The 22,792-nt window shown below is 40.1% G+C and overlaps 1 protein-coding gene across 1 annotated transcript in view; it reads left to right on the forward strand.

Moving 5' to 3' along the window:
- pth1r (parathyroid hormone 1 receptor) overlaps positions 1 to 22,792 on the forward strand; it is an 86,299-nt gene that overhangs the window by 31,129 nt on the left and 32,378 nt on the right. The window contains exon 2 of the mRNA XM_021589162.2: positions 12,735 to 12,837. Within this exon, the coding sequence (XP_021444837.2) occupies positions 12,735 to 12,837 (103 nt within the window). The remainder of the gene's footprint in view (positions 1 to 12,734; positions 12,838 to 22,792) is intronic.

The following is a 22,792-nucleotide window of genomic DNA, read 5'->3' on the forward strand; positions in this document are numbered from 1 at the left end:
GAGTAAAACGAACAGGTTCTGTTGCAGTATCTCAAAATAGAAACCTCTTAGGAGAATTTAAAAAATACATATTTAATCCATAATCTAGATAATCTGGCATGTGTATGTCAAAAGAACCACTTCCCTTAACAACATACTGTGCATATACTGCATTCCCTAGATGCATGTAAATATAACCTATTATCATGCTGGCCACCTCCACCCTCCATCCATCCCTTCCCATGTTAGTCATATCTGAAACGTCCATTAGGATATTATGAAATGTCTGGTGTCTTTAAGTGTTATATAACCATTAGTAGTTTATAAGCTTTTGATAAATTAAAATGCTGTCATCCTGGCTGGTATTGCTTTAGTGACAGCGAGACAGAGAACTCATACACACTCTGTATTAAAGGCAAAGCACTTATATAACTTTAAAATAATACAGTGGGGCAAAAAAGTATTTAGTCAGCCACCAATTGTGCAAGTTCTCCCACTTAAAAAGATGAGAGGCCTGTAATTTCCATCATAGGTACACTTCAACTATGACAGACAAAATGAGAAAAAAAAATCAAGAAAATCACATTGTAGGAGTTTTATTTAATTTATTTGCAAATTATGGTGGAAAATAAACTTTTGTTCTTGACCAAATACTTATCTCAATACTTTGTCATTGCCAACAAAGGGTATATAACAGAGGTCAAACGTTTTCTGTAAGTCTTCACAAGGTTTTCACACACTGTTGCTGGTATTTTGGCCCATTCCTCCATGCAGATCTCCTCTAGAGCAGTGATGTTTTGGGGCTGTTGCTGGGCAACACAGACTTTCAACTCCCTCCAAAGATTTTCTATGGGGTTGAGATCTGGAGACTGGCTAGGCCACTCCAGGACCTTGAAATGCTTCTTACGAAGCCACTCCTTCGTTGCCCAGGCGGTGTGTTTGGGATCATTGTCATGCTGAAAGACCCAGCCACGTTTCATCTTCAATGCCCTTGCTGATGGAAGGAGGTTTTCACTCAATCTCACGATACATGGCCCCATTCATTCTTTCCTTTACACGGATCAGTCGTCCTGGTCCCTTTGCAGAAAAACAGCCCCAAACATGATGTTTCCACCCCCATGCTTCACAGTAGGTATGGTGTTCTTTGGATGCAACTCAGCATTCTTTGTCCTCCAAACACGATGAGTTGAGTTTTTACCAAAAAGTTATATTTTGGTTTCATCTGACCATATGACATTCTCACAATCTTCTTCTGCATTATCCAAATGCTCTCTAGCAAACTTCAGACGGGCCTGGACATGTACTGGCTTAAGCAGGGGGACACGTCTGGCACTGCAGGATTTGAGTCCCTGGCGGCGTAGTGTGTTACTGATGGTAGTTTTTTTTACTTTGGTCCCAGCTCTCTGCAGGTCATTCACTAGGTCCCCCCGTGTGGTTCTGGGATTTTTGCTCACCGTTCTTGTGATCCTTTTGACCCCACGGGGTGAGATCTTGCATAGAGCCCCAGATCGAGGGAGATTATCAGTGGTCTTGTATGTTTTCCATTTCCTAATAATTGCTCCCACAGTTGATTTATTCAAACCAAGCTGCTTACCTATTGCAGATTCAGTCTTCCCAGCCTGGTGCAGGTCTACAATTTTGTTTCTGGTGTCCTTTGACAGCTCTTTGGTCTTGGCCATAGTGGAGTTTGGAGTGTGACTGTTTGAGGTCGTGGACAGGTGTCTTTTATACTGATAACAAGTTCAAACAGGTGCCATTAATACAGGTAGCGAGTGGAGGACAGAGGAGCCTCTTAAAGAAGAAGTTACAGGTCTGTGAGAGCCAGAAATCTTGCTTGTTTGTAGGTGACCAAATACTTATTTTCCACCATAATTTGCAAATAAATTCATTTAAAATCCTACAATGTGATTTTCTGGATTTTTTTTCCTCATTTTGTCTGTCATAGTTGAAGTGTACCTATGATGAAAATTACAAGCCTCACCTTTTTAAGTGGGAGAACTTGCACAATTGGTGGCTGACTAAACAATTTTTTTGCCCCACTGTAAGTGCTCAATTTCCAATTAGAGACAACACACAGACAGACCTCTTCTGGTCCCATGGTCCCATGCTATGTAAGGCTCTGCTGCAGCACACACAATGTTTCCATCAGGGACAAAAGTGCTGTTCTTCAGGCATATCTGGCCAGGCCAGGGTATAATTAGGAGCTGAATGCTGCTTTAAGTCAGAATGTGGTTTGCAGAGCATTTCCAAAGGACAACCAGTTTTGTGGTCTGTGGTTTTTATCATCAAATGCAAATTGCACAGTTGAAGAGGAGTGGCACTGACTCATAGAGTTTATAATATCCAGGAACTCACGTACGCTAAAACATTAATGCGGTGCAATATGTCAAAAGTAACATTCATGTTTTTTTTCCCAGATAGTGGACAGGCCATTAAAAACAAGATTCAGCGGAGCTATAATTTACAAGATCCCTCTTTTTTTTCTCTTTTTTTTAAGTGTGGAGGGAAAGTCAAAAAAAGCCCTTGGGATCGCATTTTGAAAATAAGCCAACAACAAGGAAGGAAATGTTAGGCTCTGGTGTAAAGAAGGGCAAATGACCAAAACAAGTACAAAAAACAAACATATACCTGTATTCCCATAATTCAGGCGCTTTACGGGTGCAACAAGGTAAATATTATCTGTATATTATTTATCATCTATGTGACGAAGTGTGATCTGGAGCGGAAAGTCTCACTTTACGTTAAACCAAGAATCCCATCCTCAGTTATTTACTAACCAACAGAAGGAGGATTATTACTAGACTTACTTAAGCATTCAGGAAATTGATCTGAAGCACGTTTTCAATCAAAACGCCTACTGATCAGGAGTTTGGTGTTGACAGGCAAATCACAGAAACTGGAGTTGGACGTCTGAAAGTGGACATAGGACTTTTGTGTCAATAATATACAGTGTTTTCCTTTTTCTCCCCCAGCATTAAAAATGATTTAATGGTTTGGTGGCTGGATTTATCCCGAAATGACCTACGTTTTTGAAAATCCATCAAGTGCAATTTGCCATGAAATGAAAAGCAACGGTGAGATATTAAAAAAAAAGTTCCCTTGTGTATGTTGGGTTGTCGGTTATTCACACCGATAGCTGAGCAGAAAGCACAATGCATACTCAATCTTCAGAATGAGGAAGCCGCTATTAACCTTTTATTCTTAACAATTTAACGTTTAGGGGAGCAGATTTTCCTTCACAAGAAAACAAGCGTTATTCTTACAAGCAATACATGCATTTAACACTAATATAAAGTGTTCCTATATTCAATGTATGTTGTATTTCCTTACATTTATATTTCCGACTATAATGGCCTAGCTGTGTGTATTGAATGATACTTTGTCTGTCTTCACATTTGAACACCCCAACCCCACAAATGGCCCAAAATACACATCATAAACTTTTGAAACACAGCTTGTGGCATATTTTTCTGCAGTAGGCTATTGTATCTCACGTTCAACTTTCTTAATCTTAACCATCCCAGGTTAAGGTTAATGTATTAAATGCATGTCCTTCCGACTTCAACTGTATGTATGTGGAAGTTTACATACACTTAGTTTGTTCATTAAAACTAGTTTTTCAAATAGCCTCCAATACCCTACTCAACAAATTGGATGCAGTCTATCACAGTGCCATGCGTTTTGTCACCAAAGCCCCATATACTACCCACCATTGCGACCTGTACGCTCTCGTTGGCTGGCCCTCGCTTCATACTCGTCGCCAAACCCACTGGCTCCATGTCATCTACAAGACCTTGCTAGGTAAAGTCCCTCCTTATCTCAGCTCGCTGGTCACCATAGCATCACCCACCTGTAGCACGCACTCCAGCAGGTATATCTCTCTGGTCACCCCCAAAACCAATTCTTTCTTTGGCCGCCTCTCCTTCCAGTTCTATGCTGCCAATGACTGGAACAAGCTACAAAAATCTCTGAAACTGGAAACACTTATCTCCCTCACTAGCTTTAAGCACCAGCTGTCAGAGCAGCTCACAGATTACTGCACCTGTACATAGCCCACCTATAATTTAGCCCAAACAACTACCTCTTTCTCTACTGTATTTACTTATTTATTTTGCTCCTTTGCACCCCATTATTTTTATTTCTACTTTGCACATTCTTCCACTGCAAATTTACCATTCCAGTGTTTTACTTGCTATATTGTATTTACTTTTTTTTGCTTTTACCTCCCTTATCTCACCTCATTTGCTCACATTGTATATAGACTTGTTTCTACTGTATTATTGACTGTATGTTTGTTTTAATCCATGTGTAACTCTGTGTTATATGTGTCGAACTGCTTTGCTTTATCTTGGCCAGGTCGCAATTGTAAATGAGAACTTGTTCTCAACTTGCCTACCTGGTTAAATAAAGGTTAAATTAAATAAATAAACCACTCTCCAAATTTCTTGTTAACAAACTATAGTTTTGGCAAGTCGGTTGGGACGTCTACTTTATGCATGACACAAGTCATTTTACCAACAATTGTTTACAGACAGATTATTTCACTTATAATTCACTGTATCACATTTCCAGTGGGTCAAAAGTTTATATACACTAAGTTGACTGTGCCTTTAAACAGCTTGGAAAATTCCAGAAAATTATGTCATGGCTTCTGATAGGCTAATTGACATCATTTGAGTCAATTGGAGGTGTACCTGTGGATGTATTTCAAGGCCTACCTTTAAACTCAGTGCTTCTTTGCTTGACATCATGGGAAAATCAAAAGAAATCAGCCAAGACATCAGCAAAATATTTGTAGACCTCCACAAGTCTGGTTCATCCTTGAGAGCAATTTCCAAACAGCTGAAAGTACCACATTGATCTGTACAAACAATAGTACGCAAGTATATGCGACCGCGCAGCCATCATACCGCTCAGGAAAGAGACGCGTTCTGTCCTAGAGAATGACCATTGTTATGTTTGGAGGAAAAGCGGGAGGCTTGCAAGCCAAAGAACACCATCCCAACTGTGAAGCATGGGGGTAGCAGCATCATGTTGTGGGGGTGCTTTGCTGCAGGAGGGACTGGTGAACTAAACAAAATAGATGGCGTCATGAGGATGGAAAATTATGTGGATATCTTGAAGCAACATCTCAAGACATCAGTCAGGAAGTTAAAGCTTGGTCGCAAATGGGTCTTCCAAATGGACAATGACCCTAAGCATACTTTCAAAGTCGTGGCAAAATTGCTTAAGCACAACAAAGTCAAGATATTGGAGTGGCCATCACAAAGCCCTGAGCTCAATCCCATAGAACATTTCTGGGCAGAACTAAAAAAGTGTGTGCGAGCAAGGAGGCCTACAAACCTGACTCAGTTACACTAGCTCTGTCAGGAGGAATGGGCCAAAATCCCACCAACTTAATGTGGGAAGCTTGTGGAAGGCTACCCAAAAAGTTTGACCCAAGTTAAACAATTTAAAGGCAATGCTACCAAATACTAATTGAGTGTATGTAAACTTTTGACCCACTGGGAATGAGAAACAATAAAAGCTTAAATAAATCCTTCTCTCTACTATTATTCTAACATTTCACATTCTTAAAATAAAGTGGTGATCCTAACTGATTTAAGACAGGGATTTTCTACTAGGATTAAGTGTCAGGGATTGTGAAAAACTGAGTTTAAATCCATTTGACTAAGGTGTATGTAAACTTCAGACTTCAACTGTAAGTGTTCAGAATTTCCAGCTTTTTTTATTTGTGGAAAACATGATTTCATTGTTTAGACTTTGGATGGGAAAACTTCCACTTTCAGCATTTTAGTAATAAATATACAGAGGGAACGATTTCAGAAAATGCTTTCTGCCATTGTAGAAGACTACATATCTATAATCAAGACTATGGGTAATGTAGTGGGCTCAACTCATTCTTTTTGCAATCTTGTCATCACTCAGACCCCTTGACTTTTTCCCCATTTTGTTACGTTAGACTTATTCTGAAATGGATTAAATGAATGACCAAAGCAAAAACAGGAAATATCACATTTACATAAGTATTCAGACCCTTTACTCTGTACTTTGTTGAATCACCTTTGGCAGAAATTTCAGCCTTGAGTCTTCTTGGGTATGATGCTACATGCTTGGCACACCTGTATTGTTCCCTGCAGATCCTCTCAAGCTCTGTCAGGTTGCATGGGGAGCCTCACTGCACAGTTATTTTTAGGTCTCTCCAGAGATGTTTGATCAGGTTCAAGTACGGGCTCTGGCTGGGCCACTCAAGGACATTCAGGGACTTGTACCGACGCCACTCCTGCGTTGTCTTGGCTGTGTGCTTAGGGTCATTGTCATGTTGGAAGGTGAACCTTAACCCCAGTCTGAATTCCTGAGCGCTCTGGAGCCAGTTTCATCAAGGATCTCTCTGTACATTGCCCAGTTCATCTTTCTCTCAAACCTGACTAGTCTCCCAGTCCCTGCAGCTGTAAAACATCCCTGCAGCATGATATTGCCATCCCCTTAGGGATGGTGCCAGGTTTCCTTCAGACGTGATGCTTGGCATTCTTGCCAATGAGTTCAATCTTGGTTTCATCAGACCAGAGAATCTTGTTTCTCATGGTCTGAGAGTCCTTTTAGGTGCCTTTTGGCAAACTCCAAGCGGGCTGTCATGTGCCTTTTACTGAGGAGTGGCTTCTGTCTGTCCAATCTACCATAAAGGCCTGATTGGTGGAGTGCTGCAGAGATGGTTGTCCTTCTGGGAGGTTCTCTCATCTCCACAGAGGAACTCTGGAGCTCTGTCAGAGTGATCATTGGGTTTTTGGTCACCTCCCTGACCAAGGCCTTTCTCCCCCAATTGCTCAATTTGGACTGGCAGCCAGCTCCAGAAAGAGACTTGGTGGTTCCAAACTTCTTCCTTTTAAAAATGATGGAGGCCATTTTGTTCTTGGGGACCTTCAATGCTGCAGACATTTCTTTAGTACCCTTCCCCAAATCTGTGCCTCGACACAATCCTGTCTCGGAGCTCTACAGACAATTACTTCGACCTCATGGCTTGGTTTTTGCTCTGATATGCACTAACTGTGGGACCTTATATAGACAGGTCCAAATCATGTCCATTCAATTGAATTTACCACAGTTGGACTCCAAGTTGTAGAAACATCTCAAGGATGATCAATGGAAACAGGATGCACCTGAGCTCAATTTTGAGTCTCATAGCAAGAGGTCTGAATACTTGTATGTAAATTTGATATTTCCATTAAAAAAAAAAAAATGGAAAAAATTCTAAACTGTTTTTGCTTTGTCATAATTGAGTATTGTGTGTAGATTGAGGGGGAAAAAACTAATACATTTTAGAACAAGGCTGTAACGTAACAAATTGTGGAAAAAGTCAAGGGGTCTGAATACTTTCCGAATACACTGTATATGTGCATTTGCAACAAAACAAAAATAATCAATCTTTTCTGCAGTATTTCAACAGAAACCAAATCTATTCTCTCGTGTTACTCAAACAGAATTGACGACAACTTTGAGTGAGCAGTAAATGGATGCAGTTTTATTTAGTCCTATAAACTTAATAAAGCAAGAGTGGATCCAATTGTACTGTATATTCATCAACAGGCAATAGCCATAGTGGTACGACACTGATTGTTTCAATGGTCTTGTCCCTTCAGTCTATATGCAGCAAACTCAATATTGGTCTGCACAGTTCCTTGAAAATAGATTTTATTTAATTCATTTTCTTGAGTCTGTTCATTCAAGTAGTGTTTGTATTTAGAGGACCAATGATGAAAACTCATATTTATATGGTGTGTACTTTCCTCATTTTCTTTTTGGCACGCTGTCAAAAATATTTAACAAAAAGAATACTGTATTTTTTTTATATTAAATTCAGATAAATAAGAATGTGCAAAGCTTCTCCCTGTAAGACTTATGTTTGTTTTGGTGGTTTGGAGCCTGGCCAGTGGAGAAGGAACCGTTTTTGAACACTATCGTAAGGCACAGGCTTATTACCCAAGATACTCCTCTAAAGGATGGCTCTAATCTGAATTGATATGTCATGATATCTTGACATTATAAAGAGGGATGATTTCTTCTTTACCAAGTCGGCTGCGCTGTCTTCTTGTAAAATATTGTCTGGAGTCTGCGGGCAATTCCATTATACCTGGGGGGCTCTCATTCTCTTTGACCTATTTCTGTCTTAACACACAGCCCCAAATGTAACCCCAATTACTCTTCCATGCAACAGGGTCACAAAACTAAGCCATACCAGAAAGGTTAAGGTTTACAGTAGAATATAGCTTTATTTATCCATTATATAGAGACAACATTTTAAAGGTGACAAATCCCCGTCAATTCCTGGCTTGAAGGTATTTATCAAACTGTCATTTGTAGTTCAGAGGCAGACTCTTCCAGGAAGCCTTAACACATTGCATGAATCTAAGGTTAAACACTGCCCTCTCTCTTACCTGCAGAATCAAATTGCAAAGTAAAAATGGTCTATACAGTTATGTTTAAGATCTTTGTTCTTCAACTTCCTTGTGCATAGTTTCTTTAAAGACCTCAGATGGCTACTTAATGTCAAACTTAATTATTTTCTGAATATGCCATCTTTAGATTTGGAACGAAGATGATGAAGACACCAGTCTTTTCAAGGGCTGACGTCAGCAAGCTCAGTTTAGTTGTTTTTCTGGCCTGTCACTGGCATTACCCCTGCATAAAGCAACATAAGTCAGCAGTGAATTAGATGTGAAAAAGATCTTCGCTTCTTTGGAATAGACCTGTGGAATATTCTATATTGGCATAGCCAGTACAGTAAACAGGTTGTATCTATCCTTGTCGCTGTGTGGTGAAATGTTGTTCCATCTGTGGTTGTTTACCGTCTTAGGCCATAAATGTCTTCTTTCCTCTATAACCCCATTCAGCTCTCAAAATGGACATCCTTATTTCAAGCCTTAAACTAGTGAAAATATTGATGGATCAAGCATTAGGGTTTCAAGTGCTGCAGTGGAGAGGGCCTGGTATGTGTCATGTAATATTATATCCCCTGAATCACATGGCTTCAGAGACAAAACTCACATCTTATTTCCCTAATGATATAAGGTAGATTGAAGTCACAATATGTTGTTTAGATATACAGACAACCGGAGTAGGCATTATAGACTGTACTCTGATACCTATTATTCATTTAAAAAAAACTAAGACTCGAGTTCACTTTCTCCTGGGAGTAGGCCTACATTAAGTCAAATGTCTCCTTTGGGTCGACTTGGTGGCACATTGGAGCATGCCCGCTTTTATGGGGTATATATCCATATCTGAAGGTCCCTACGCTGACATACAGTACAACATGCTGAGATTCTGACACTGGCTGAGGGATGAGGGTTTTATCACTTCTTTAGACACAGTAGCTAGGTTTCCATCCAATTGGCAACAGATTCTGATGTAAATATGCAAATTTCCAAACAAACTTGATGCGGATAAATATCTGCATGTGGTGATGTAATGCACACAAATTTGCATTTGTTTTTTTTGCATAACATGCTGACCAGACCAGGAGTGTCGCAAAATAAATTTAGAAATCCATGTTATTCAATTATTGCACCCACACTGCTCGTGCGCGTCAATGAGCGTCTGCGATGCCAAGGGCTAAAATCAAACTCCTTTCTATTTCTGACGCAGATCCCGCTGAAAGTCCTGCCTCTCCCATCTCCTCATTGGTTTATAGAAGCAGGTACCCACGTGCCATCTCCTCATTGGTTTATAGAAGCAGGTACCCACGTGCCATCTCCTCATTGGTTATACACACGTGGGTGACTGAAAGACGAACTGTTTTGCCAGTACTCATGGTAATACTATGAAAGTTTAGAAGACAATCACCATATAAGTTCAAAGATTAAAAAGCTGTAAGTTCCGTGTATGTTTTCATGTACCGAATACAAATCTAAAGTTCAATGTGTTCCCATCGCATTTTCAACTCCACCGATAATTTTGCCACAAACTGTTGCGTTAAATAGCAAATGGGCCTACTCTGGTCTTGGCACGTGCTCTCTAGCCATTAACTAGCAGATACAATGCAGGTAAATTGTGCGGGTAGGCCAGTCTACATGATGAGATTTGTATGGCTAACAGCAAGAATACTTTTGTTTGTTAAACGGCAGTCAAGCATTGATCATCATGTCACCAGAATAAGACCACCGATATTTAGCATCAAGATCACCATCCATTTTCACCACTCTGTGATGCTCATCATAATTTATTTAATCTGTAGTTTAATAAACTGCATGGTTTCCTGAGTCGTAGTGGAAGGACCATCATCGCGTGACTCCAAGTTTACTTTGATAGAATCTTTCATAATGGAACACTATTCACTTGAAAAATGTGTGCATATTTTTATGTATATACTGTATTCTACTGTATATTAGTCTCTGCCACTCCGACATTGCGCATCCTAATATTTATACATTCCTTAATTCCATTCTTTTACTTTTAGGTTTGTGTGTATTGTTGTGAATTGTTAGATATTACTGCACTGTTGGAGCTCGAATGTATGTCTCGCATAAAGAATGTGGGTGGAAATGTGTCTAGAGACATTTTGGTCTAGATTCTAGGGTCAACCTTTTTTTTTAAACTTTTGACATTATCGCAACACTTTGGCTCAGTTAGACTGTTCTTCCTGCACTTACAGTAAAAATATATACAGTGATAAGAAATGTAGTTGTGTGCGTTATGTGCCACTCGTTTAAATTCTACGGGATTTTCAACCATACATTTTCAAACAGTTGGAAAGATGCCTGCTGGGAAGCAAGCATATTAAATGTATTGTCACGAATGCCAAAGATGACACTTGTCAAAATCAATAGAACAATATGTGTTGCCGATGAGTTCCGATCCCAGCACTCAGCGTTCTGCCAAAGGCACCTATTAAATCTAATTATTCATCACACACACATTTTACAGCAGGTGTAAAAGGTGCCGTGAAATGCTTATGCGCTAGCTCCCTCAACAATGTAGTACATTGATCAATATCAATGGCCACACTTCCATGCACAGTTTTTCTGCGAGTAAAGTCATACTGTATAAAACTTTTTTTAGTTTGTTTTTTTACGACAGGTGTGATGGAAACAGGAAGGTTCGGTACAATTTTACAATTGCTGATGGTGGGATATTTTTGTGTCTAAAATTAATTATGTGAGAAATGGTGGCGGAATCACCATCATATCAAAGTAAACTTGGAGTAACACGATATGGTGTGTGGTCCTCCCAGTACGACTCTGGAAACTATGCAGTTTAGTAGGCTACAGATGATATAAATTATGTTGAACTTCACAGGGTGGTGAAAGTGCACTGTGATCTTGATGCCCCTTTCTAAAAAAGATATCGACATGATGATCGATGCTTGACAGCCATTTGACAAATAAAAATGTTCTCGCTATTATCCATCATAATCTCACCATGTATACTATACCCGCACAGTCTACCAGCACTGTATCTGCGAGCTGTTAGCTAGAGAGCACGTACCAGAGTAGGCACATTCACTTTAACACAACCTTTTTTGTGACAATACTATCCGTGGAGTTGAAAATGCGATGGAAACAGATTGAACTTGATTTTTGTTCGGTACATGAAAACTTGAGTGAAAAATAACATTTTTCAATTACATTTCATCACGCATGTTATTAGCAAAAAGTCCATTTGGTGGAAACACACCACTGGTTGGAAAACGTTCATATTTTCTTCATCCGGATTTGAGAGTATTTGCATGAAAATCTGTCGCAAATTGGATGGAAACCTAGCTATTGATAAGAATAAAATAATCAAGTAAAAAAAGAACAAGTAATAGAGGTAGTATGATGTAATAATGGACTGTATTTACAAAATAATGATCTAATTTGACTATCTATATATATAGTGGGTAGTGAATTGGTCACGCAGTAGAATACATAGTATACAGTATAATTGAAATGCCTTTGTGTGTAAGGGTTGGATGTATGGGTAGTCAGTGTAGTAATCTTTAATGTGCAGACATTTCATTGAATGGGAAACCCCACCTGGGATATTATGGCTCTGTCTCCAACACGGTTTGAAAGTTGAGCAAATGTGAGGTGTAAGACGAAAAAGTCATATCTGATTAGTGCTTAAATGGTACACCAGCCACAGAGTGACTAAAATCACAGGAGTACCAGCTGGGACTATAAACAAAGAGCGAAACTGATACTGTTTAGACAAGAAACAGAAACCGCAAGGTCTTTGATAACCCCTTGCCTTCATGGGCAGTTAAGACGGGAATAAAATATGTAACTGACTATACGTTTACCTAAACCACCGTGACTCACAGTTGGCCAAATGCCTCTTATTTGGTTCATCTTAATTGTACTGTGAAAGAAAATGCTTTTTTTGTGCTTTAGGAAACTGTTAGACTGGGACAATGAGAGGGATGGGGTTTTGATAATCGGGTTGTATTGCATCTATGTACACATTACACATGCTACCCCCTACTGCTGTTGGCTAGGCTTGTTGTTTGTTTACAGTATGAGTGTGGTGTGTGTGTGAGTGTACACAACCTCCCGCTCTGCTATCTGATGTTTGTTACAAACTGTTTGGGTCAACCTCGCACAAAATAATGCTGTCAACCTAGCATAAAATGCTTATTGATATGGGAAATTACATGTGGTTTCGCAACAAAGCATTCCTGATCTGCTATCTGATGTTTATTACACTTTTCCATTGTGTTTATGGAAGAACGATTGCTCCTCAGTGTACTAACTCAGTGTCATTGTCCTTTTTTTATGCAGGTAGAGGCAGATGATGTGCTCACCAAAGAGGAACAGATCGGCCTGTTGTTCAAAGCCAAACGGAAGTGTGAGGTAGCCATCAGGAACAAACACAAGCCTGGTGGTGAGTTTTAAATGTACTTTAAACCTGATGTGTCAGCCTACCCCCTTTTTTTTTATTGACATGAAAATGGTCCTGTCATGTTGATATTGGATAAATTACATACTCTATGTGGCTCTCTGCACAGTTAAATTAAATCTCTGTTGGTTCACTGCCTGCTCTGTTAACCAGGCATGAATGTAGTTATGCCACATTGACACCTGAGGGCATATCATAAGTATAAGCATGATTTTGTCTACTACTGTGTGTTGTCTCAGCAGAAAAATCACACACAGAGCAGAGGAAACAGTCAACTAAGAGGCTGAGATGTATAGATTATTGAGCGAGTCAGAACTCAAAACAGGCATTCTGTAGGAATAATGATTTGACTGATAGAACGCCGGAAAATGGAAGCTTATTTTTTTAGAGCCTGTCACAAGATAATGAATTATCTTGTGGAGGAAATGGTTTCCTTTGTCACTATTTGAATCATATTAGTCAAATTAGTGTGAATGCTGATGGCATTGATCCAATCCCAGATTGTAGCTTTTAATATGGAGCATTCATTCAGGACAATTGCGTATAGTACCATGGCTGGACTATAGTTTGAAATTAAGAGTGGAACATTTTATTCTATTTACTTCCTGTATGGTTAGGGTGGTCGGGGGATTTTTGAGAGAAGCTGATCCAGTCTGTATTTGTTTACTTGTGGTTGTGCGAATGACCGTCCCTTTCAGGCAGACCCCAGATTTTCCGTGTCTGTGGTCAGTATATTTTTTTTCAGTTTGATTATTCTAAAGAGGTTTTTGATTCCATATCCAGACAGTCATATTATTTTCTCTTTAACCCTGGTTCATTGTGGTCTTGTGTTCTTTCTGTGTTGGAAACAGACACATTCTTTCTCGTAAATGATACAATACAAATACAAATTTGTATTGTACTGTAGAACTAAGAAATACAAATGGTTGATGGGTTCCCAGTAGTTATATTATCTCTCACAATATTCCCCAAATGTGCACAGATTCTGCAAATGTTCACAGCTTTCAGGCTTAACTTGAAATAGAACTTAAAAGAACATATTTTTTTAAAGATCATCAATCATCATCAATCATCAAAAGACGAGATGAAAAAGACGGTACGATATGGTTTCAGTGTTTAAAAGGGAAAGGGTAAAGCATGCCTGTGGTTCCTCAAAGTGTATTGATCAGAATGATCCCAGACACTAACACTAAGCAGAGCACTTGGAGCCACATTAGAGCTGTCTAAGATGAGCTTCCTTACCACCTCTGATCACCATCAGCCCTAATGCAGCTTGACATGTCTTGCGTGTCACTGTCGAATGAGGCGTTATTATTTTTTCCAGGTAGCTGGGGGGGTACAATTCCAGGGTAGATTTCATCCTTCAACAGCTTCCTTCTTCGTCATTTGGGAGAGTATTTGAAATTTTAAATGAAGTATGTGTTAAGTCGACCTAATATTTTATTACCATAGAGAATCTTACCTCCAGTTTTGGTCGGTTTCTTTTTAAATTAGTCCATTTGTGAAATGAACAGAAATGCAAATCACATTGAAATAATTGTCTTTAAAAAGCTCATAAGAATCGGACCCTTTTTTTCCTTTCAATTTTCGCCGAAAATGATATACCCAAATCTAACTGCCTGTAGCTCAGGACCTGAAGTAAGGATATGCACATTCTTGATATCATTTGAAAGGAAAAACATTGAAGTTTGTGAAAATGTTAAATTAATGTATGAGAATATAACACATTAGATCTGGTAAAAGATAATAAAAAGAAAAAAAGAAATTTGTACCATCTTTGAAATGCAAGAGAAAGGCCATAATGTATTATTCCAGCCCAGGTGCAATTTAGATTTTGGTCACTAGATGGCATCAGTGTATGTGCAAAGTTTTGGACTGATCCAATGAAACATTGCATTTCTGTTAAAATGTTTGTATCAAGACTGCCCAAATGTGCCTAATTGGTTTATTAATAACTTTTCAAGTTCATAACTGTGCAATCTCCTCAAACAATAGCATGGTATTATTTCACTGTTATAGCTACTGTAAATTGGACAGTGCAGTTAGATGAACAATAATTTAAGCTTTCTGCCAATATCAGATATGTCTGTGTCCTGGGAAATTGTCTTATTACTTACAACCTCATGTTAATCGCATTAGCCTACGTTAGCTCAACCCTCCCGCAGGGGACCCACCGATCCTGTAGAGGTGATAATACATACACACAACAAGTAGGTCACATGGGGGAGAGGCGTTGTGCCGTGAGGTGTTTCTTTATTTGGTTTTTGAAACCAGGTTTGCTGTTCACTTGCGCTATATAAGATGAAAGGCAGTTGCATGCACTCATGGCTCTATATAGTACTGTATGTTTCCTTGAATCTGTTCTGCATCTGGGGATTGTAAAAAGAACCCTGGTGGCATACCTTGTGGGGTAAGTGTAAGTGCTGTGTGTAAGTTGGCTATGCAAACAATTTGGAATTTCTAACACATTAATGTTTCTGATATGCTGAACACACCACTCGTGTTGCAAAATAAATGTACACATAAATGTTATTCAATCATTGCACCCACATTGCTCGCGCGCATCAACAAGCGTCTGTGTAGCCAGGTGCTAAAATATAACTTGTTTCTAGTCTCAGAAAAAAATTAACCTCCTCTCACTGTCAACTGTTTATTTTCAGTAAACTTAACATGTGTAAATATTTGTATGAATACAACAAGATTCAACAACTGAGACATAAACTGAACAAGTTCCACAGACATGTGACTAACAGAAATTGAATGTGTCCCTGATCAAAGGGGGGGGGGGTCAAAATCAAAAGTAACAGTCAGTATCTGGTGTGGCCACCAGCTGCATTAAGTACTGCAGTGCATCTCCTTCTCATGGACTGCACCAGATTTGCCAGTTCTTGCTGTGAGTTACCCCACTCTTCCACCAAGGCACCTGCAAGTTCCCGGACATTTTTTGGGGGAATGTCCCTAGCCCTCACCCTCCGATCCAACAGGTCCCAGACCTGCTCAATGGGATTGATATCTGGTCTCTTCGCTGGCTATAGCAGAACACTGACATTCCTGTCTTGCAGGAACAAACAGAACGAGCAGTATGGCTGGTGGCATTGTCATGCTGAAGGGTCATGTCAGGATGAGCCTGCAGGAAGGGTACAACATGAGGGAGGAGGATGTCTTCCCTGTAACGCACAGCGTTGAGATTGCCTGCATTGACACCAAGCTTAGTCCAATGATGCTGTGACACACCGCCCCAGACCATGACGGACAGTCCACCACCAAATCAATCCCGCTCCAGAGTACAGGCCTCGGTGTAATGACGATAAACACGAATCCGACCATCACTCCTGGTGAAACAAAACCGCGACTTGTCAGTGATGAGCACTTTTTGCCAGTCCTGTCTGGTCCTGTGACGGTTGGTTTGTGCCCACAGACGACGTTGTTGCCGGTGATGTCTGGTGAGGCCCTGCCTTACAACAGGCCTACAAGCCCTCAGTCCAGCCTTTCTCAGCCTATTGCGGACAGTCTGAGCACTGATGGAGGGATTGTGCGTTTTTGGTGTAACTCAGGCAGTTGTTGTTGCCATCCTGTACCTGTCCTGTAGGTTTGATGTTTGGATGTACCGATCCTGTGCAGGTGTTGTTACACGTGGTCTGCCACTGCGAGGACGATTAGCTGTCCATCCTGTCTCCCTGTAGCTCAGTCAGGCTTCTCACAGTACGGACATTGCAATTTATTGCCCTGGCCACAACTGCAGTCCTCGTGCCTCCTTGCAGCATGCCTAAGGCACGTTCACGCAGATGAGCAGGGACCCTGGGCATCTTTCTTTTGGTGTTTTTCAGTCAGTAAAGGCTTAGTGTCCTAAGTTATAATAACTGTGACCTTAATTGCCTACCATTTGTAAGCTATTAGTGTATCAATGACTGTTCCAAAGGTGCATGTTCATTAATTGTTTATGGTTCATTGAACAAGCATGGGAGACAGTGTTTCAACCCTTTACAATGAAGATCTGTGAAGTTATTTGGATTTTTACGAATTATCTTTGATAGAAAGGGTCCTGAAAAAGGGACGTTTCTTTTTTTGCTGAGTTTATTTGAAACGCTTGATGCGCTTGATGAGCCGCTCTCTTTATTACGGACAGACCTCTGCCCATCTTTACAACCATTGAATCTATATGTTTTGACCATGACAGTTTACGATCTAAGGTAAAACCAAGTAATTTAGTCTCCTCAACTTGTCCAACAGTCATACCATTCATAACCAGATTCAGCTAAGGTCTAGAATTTAGGGCATGAGTTTTACCAAATACAGTGCTCTTAGTTGTAGAGATGTTCAGGACCAGTTTATTACTGGCCACCCATTCCAAAACAGACTGCAACTATTTAAGGGCTTCAGTGAATTCATTAGCTGTGGTTGCTGATGTGTATGTGGTTGAATCATCAGCATACACGGACACACATGCTTTGTTTCATGCCAGTGGCGGGTCATTGGTAAAAATAGAAAACAGGGCCTAAAGAGCTGCCATGCGGTACAAGAAGTTTACATTTTTGACATTAGAGAAGCTTCCATTAAAAAACAACCTGAGTTCTATTAGATTGCCATATCATGGATTCAGAGCTGAGGTTGAAAAGCCATAATACATATGTTTTCTTAACCTCTAGCTTCGAGCAATCCCGTATCCGGGAGCGTAATCATAGCCTCAAGCTCATTAGCATAACGCAACGTTAACTATTCATGAAAATCGCAAATGAAATAAATATATTGGCTCACAAGCTTAGCCTTTTGTTAACAACACTGTCATCTCAGATTTTCAAAATATGCTTTTCAACCATAGCTACACAAGCATTTGTGTAAGAGTATTGATAGCTAGCATAGCATTAAGCCTAGCATTCAGCAGGCAACATTTTCACAAAAACAAGAAAAGCATTCAAATAAAATAATTAACCTTTGAAAAACTTTGGATGTTTTCAATGAGGAGACTCTCAGTTAGATAGCAAATGTTCAGTTTTTCCAAAAAGATTATTTGTGTAGGAGAAATCGCTCCGTTTTGTTCATCACGTTTGGCTAAGAAAAAACCCCGAAAATTCAGTCATTACAACGCCAAACTTTTTTCCAAATGAACTCCATAATATCGACAGAAACATGGAAAACGTTGTTTAGAATCAATCCTCAAAGTGTTTTTCACATATCTATTCGATGATAAATCATTCCTGGCAGTTTGGTTTCTCCTCTGAACCAAATGGAAAAATGAACGCAGCTGGAGATAATAATTTCGACGGAGGACACCATGCGGGCACCTGGTAGTCTCTTATGGTCAATCTTCCAATGATATGCCTACAAATACGTCACAATGCTGCAGACACCTTGGGGAAACGACAAAGTGTAGGCTCATTCCTGGCGCATTCACAGCCATATAAGGAGACATTGGAACACAGCGCATTCAAAATCTGGGGTACTTCCTGTATAAAATGTAATCTTGGTTTCGCCTGTAGCATTAGTTCTGTAGCACTCACAGACAATATCTTTGCAGTTTTGGAAACGTCAGAGTGTTTTCTTTCCAAAGCTGTCAATTATATGCATAGTCAAGCATCTTTTCGTGACAAAATATCTTGTTTAAAACGGGAACGTTTTTTTATCCAAAAATTAAAAGAGCGCCCCCTAATGCATAACTGGTTAACAGGTTATTGTCAATAATATCAAAGGCTGCACTGAAATCTAACAGTACAGCTCCCACAATCTTCTTATTATGAATGCATTTTAACCAATCATCAGTCATTTTTGTCAGTGCAGTACATGTCGAGTGCCCTTCTATATAAGCGTGCTGAAATTGTTAATTTGTTACAGAGACATAGTATTGTATTTGGTCAAACATAATTGTTTCCAACAGTTTGCTCTGAGCTGGCAGCAAGCTGATAGGTCTACTGTTAGAACCAGTAAAGGTTGCTTTATCACTCTTAGGCAGTGGAATGACTTTGGCTTCCCTCCAGGCCTGAGGACAAAGACATTCCTCTAGGCTCAGACTAAATATATGACAGATAGGAGTGGCTATAAAGTCAGCTACCATCCTCAGTAGCTATCCATCTAAGTTGTCATTGCCAGGAGGTTTGACATTATTGATCGATAACAATCATTTTCCCACCTCTCCCACACTAACTTACAATGCATTTTTTTTCATTGTTAGTTTTTTTTATGCATGAATTAGGATGGCTCACTGTTCATTATTGGCATTTCCTGCCTAGGTTTTCCCATTTTGCCAATGAAGTAATCGGCCATAGATACCCATTTCATGAAGCTACCAACGAACAGTTCTTATGCTGACGTTGCTTCCAGAGGCAGTTAGGAACCCGTTCTGTGAGCTTGTGTGGCATTCAAGGCTGAGTCGTTGTTGCTCTTAGATGTTTTCACTTCACAATAACATCACTTACAGTTGACCGGGGCAGCTCTAGCAGGGCAGACATTTGACGAACCTGTTGGAAAGGTGGCATCCTATGACGATGCCACTTCAAAAGTCATTGAGCTCTTCAGTAAGGCCATTCTTCTGCCAATGTTTGTCTATGGAGATTGCATGGCTGTGCTCGACTTTATACGGGTGTGGCTGAAATAACCAGAATCCATTCATTTGAAGGGGTGTCCACATACCTTTGTATATACTGTATAGTGTGTCATTGATCTTGGCTTCATAATAGTTTTTCTTTTTGTTGAGTTTAGTCACATTATTTCTTAATTTGCAGTCAGTCAGCCAGACAGATGTCCAGCCAGACTTATTACCTACTCCTTTTGCCCAATCTCTTTCAACCATAACGTTTTTAAATTCCTCCTCAATCCATGGAGTCTTAAGTTCTAATTAATAACCTCTGAAATGTAGTGGCAAAATGTAGATTTCCGCCTAAATATACATACCCAAAAGTAGGTGCTATTCCTGTGTAATTACATGATTCTGACGTGGTCTATTTGGAAAGAAGACATCTGGGAGATGAAAGAAGACATCTGGGAGATTATGAGGAAATTAGCAGAAGATAGTTTGGAGTTACGTAGGCCAGAATACACAAGATCAAGCACACTCTGTTCTTTTATTTGAATTACTGATGACTAGAGCAGGAAAGACATCAGATGGCTTCCACAACATTGTGAGCAATATCAGAAAAAAATTGGATTTTATAGACCTAACAACTAGAAATGGACAAATGTTGTAGTAAGTGGTGTCAGGTGTGGTCACGGGACGCTTCCAAGTGTCCCTAAACCTCTCCAAAGCGGCATATGTCTATAAATTATATCATTCCAATGCTTTCATATATTTGAAATCCCTAAATGCAATTTGTTCAGTAAAAAAACACAATTTGTACCACATCAGCCTCACTCAAACATTGTGGTGGTGTTATGGAGTATCCAGGCTACATTCAAGTGTCCTTTCAACCTCTCCAAAGTGTCCGAATGTGGTAATTGGACTGTGTTTGCACACAGGATGTGCATAAAAGTTATTGTTTAGTATTACAAACTAAAGTTCTGCATCGTCAACCTATCTCAAACATTGTGGCGGCTCGGCCTCCGACCGCACAGCATTAGAGGGTAGTGCGAACGGCCCAGTACATCACTGGGGCGAAGCTTCTTGCCATCCAGGACCTCTATACCAGGCGGTGTCAGAGGAATGCCCTAAAAAAAAATGTAAGACTCCAGCCACTCTAGTCATAGACTGTCCTCTCTGCTACCGCACGGCAAGCTGTACCGGAGCACCAAGTCTAGGTCCAAGATGCTTGTAAACAGCTTCTACCCCCAAGCCGTAAGACTTCTTAACAGCTAGTCAAATGGTTACCAATACTATTTGCATAGCCTTTACACCACTGCTACTCTGTTGTCATCTATGCATAGTCACTTTAACTCTACCTACATGTACAGTTGAAGTCGGAAGTTTACATACACCTTAGCCAAATATATTTAAACTCAGTTTTTCACAATTCCTGACATTTAATCTTAGTACAAATTCCCTGTCTTAGGTCAGTTAGGATCACCACTTTTATTTTAAGAATGTGAAATGTCCGAATAGTAGAGAGAATGATTTCAGCTTTTATTTCTTTCATTTATTTATTTTTATTTCTTTCATCACATTCCTAGTGGGTCAGAAGTTTACATACACTCAATTAGTATTTGGTAGCATTGCCTTTAAATTCTATAAAACTTGGGTCAAACATTTCGGGTAGCCGTCCACACGCTTCCCATAATAAGTTGGATGAATTTTGGCCCATTCTTTCTGACAGAGCTGGTGTAACCGAGTCAGGTTTGTAGGCCTCCTTGCTCGCACACTCTTTCACTTCTGCCCACAAATGTTCTATAGGATTGAGGTCAGCGCTTTGTGATGGACACTCCAATACCTTGACTTTGTTGTACTTAAGCCATTTTTCCACAACTTTGGAAGTATGCTTGGGGTCATTGTCCATTTGGAAGACCCATTTGCAACCAAGCTTTAACTTCCTGACTGATGTCATGCGATGTTGCTTCAATATATTCACAATTTTCCTACCTCGTGATGCTATCTATTTTGTGAAGTGCACCAGCCCTCCTGCAGCAAAGCACCCCCACAACATGATTCTGCCACCTTCGTGCTCCACGGTTGGGATGGTGTTCTTTGGCTTGCAAGCCTCCCCCTTTTTCCTCCAAACATAACGATGGTCATTATGGCCAAACAGTTCTATTTTTGTTTCATCAGACCAGGTCTTGGCTGATTTCTTTAGAATTTCCCATGATGTCAAGCAAAGAGGGACTGAGCTTGAAGGTAGGCCTTGAAATACATCCACAGGTACACCTCCAATTGATTCAAATGATGTCAATTAGCCTATCAGAAGCCATGACATAATTTTCTGGAATTTTCCAAGCTGTTTAAAGGCACAGTCAACGTAGTCTATGTACACTTGTGACCCACTGGAGTTGTAATACAGTGAATTATAAGTGAAATGATGTCTGTAAACAATTGTTGAAAAAAATGACTTGTCACGCACAAAGTAGATGTCCTACCTCAACCGGTGTCCCCGCACATTGACTCTATTTGTACCCCCCTGTATATAGTCGCTATTGTTATTTTACTGCTGCTCTTTAATTACTTGTTACTTTTCTCTTCTCTGTATTTTTTATAACTGCATTGTTGGTTAGGAGCTCATAAGTAAGCATTTCACTGCACATGGAAAAATCACATTTTATTAGTTACGTGTTTATTTAATTTATGCTTCACAATGCTAACCGGAAGGTAGGTAGCAGCCATCTTGAAATGAGGTCATCGGCTCGGCCTGCCCTTATAAATTAGTGTACCCATATATGGTAGCAATGCTTCTTATTTATCACATCAGCCCAAATATTTTAACATCAAACAATAATTTTTCCCCCACATCATTTCAATGAAATTACATTGAACCACGGTGGGTGCATCAGACATGACTACTTAACCTGTATACCTGGTGACGCTGTCAGAGAGTAGTAGAATTGACTTAGCCTGGTGGCTGTATCCTGACCCCTTTTTGAAAGGTTGCACACTATCAAGGCGAGACCCAAATGCAAACACAGGAGGCAGATGGTTGGAGTCCTACAAATGTTTATTAATCCAAAGGGGTAGGCAAGAGAATGGTTGTGGACAGGCAAAAAGGTCAAAACCAGATCAGAGTCCAGGAGGTACAGGCTCATGGTCAAGGCAGGCAGAATGGTCAGGCAGGTGGGTACAAAGTCCAGAAACAGGCAAGGGTCAAAACCCAGAGGACTAGAAAAAAGGCAAATGCAAAAAGCAAGAGAACGGGTAAACTGCTGGTTGACTTGGAAACATACAAGACAAACTGGCACAGAGAGACAGGTAACACATTGGGGAAAATAAGCGACACCTGGAGGTGGTGGAGACGACCACAAGGACAGGTGAAACAGATCAGGGCGTGACACACACGTCTTCACAATCATAGCTCAGCTGAAGCTGAAATGTGGG

This window comes from Oncorhynchus mykiss, chromosome 28 (assembly GCF_013265735.2).
Source record: "Oncorhynchus mykiss isolate Arlee chromosome 28, USDA_OmykA_1.1, whole genome shotgun sequence".
Lineage (NCBI taxonomy): Eukaryota > Metazoa > Chordata > Actinopteri > Salmoniformes > Salmonidae > Oncorhynchus > Oncorhynchus mykiss.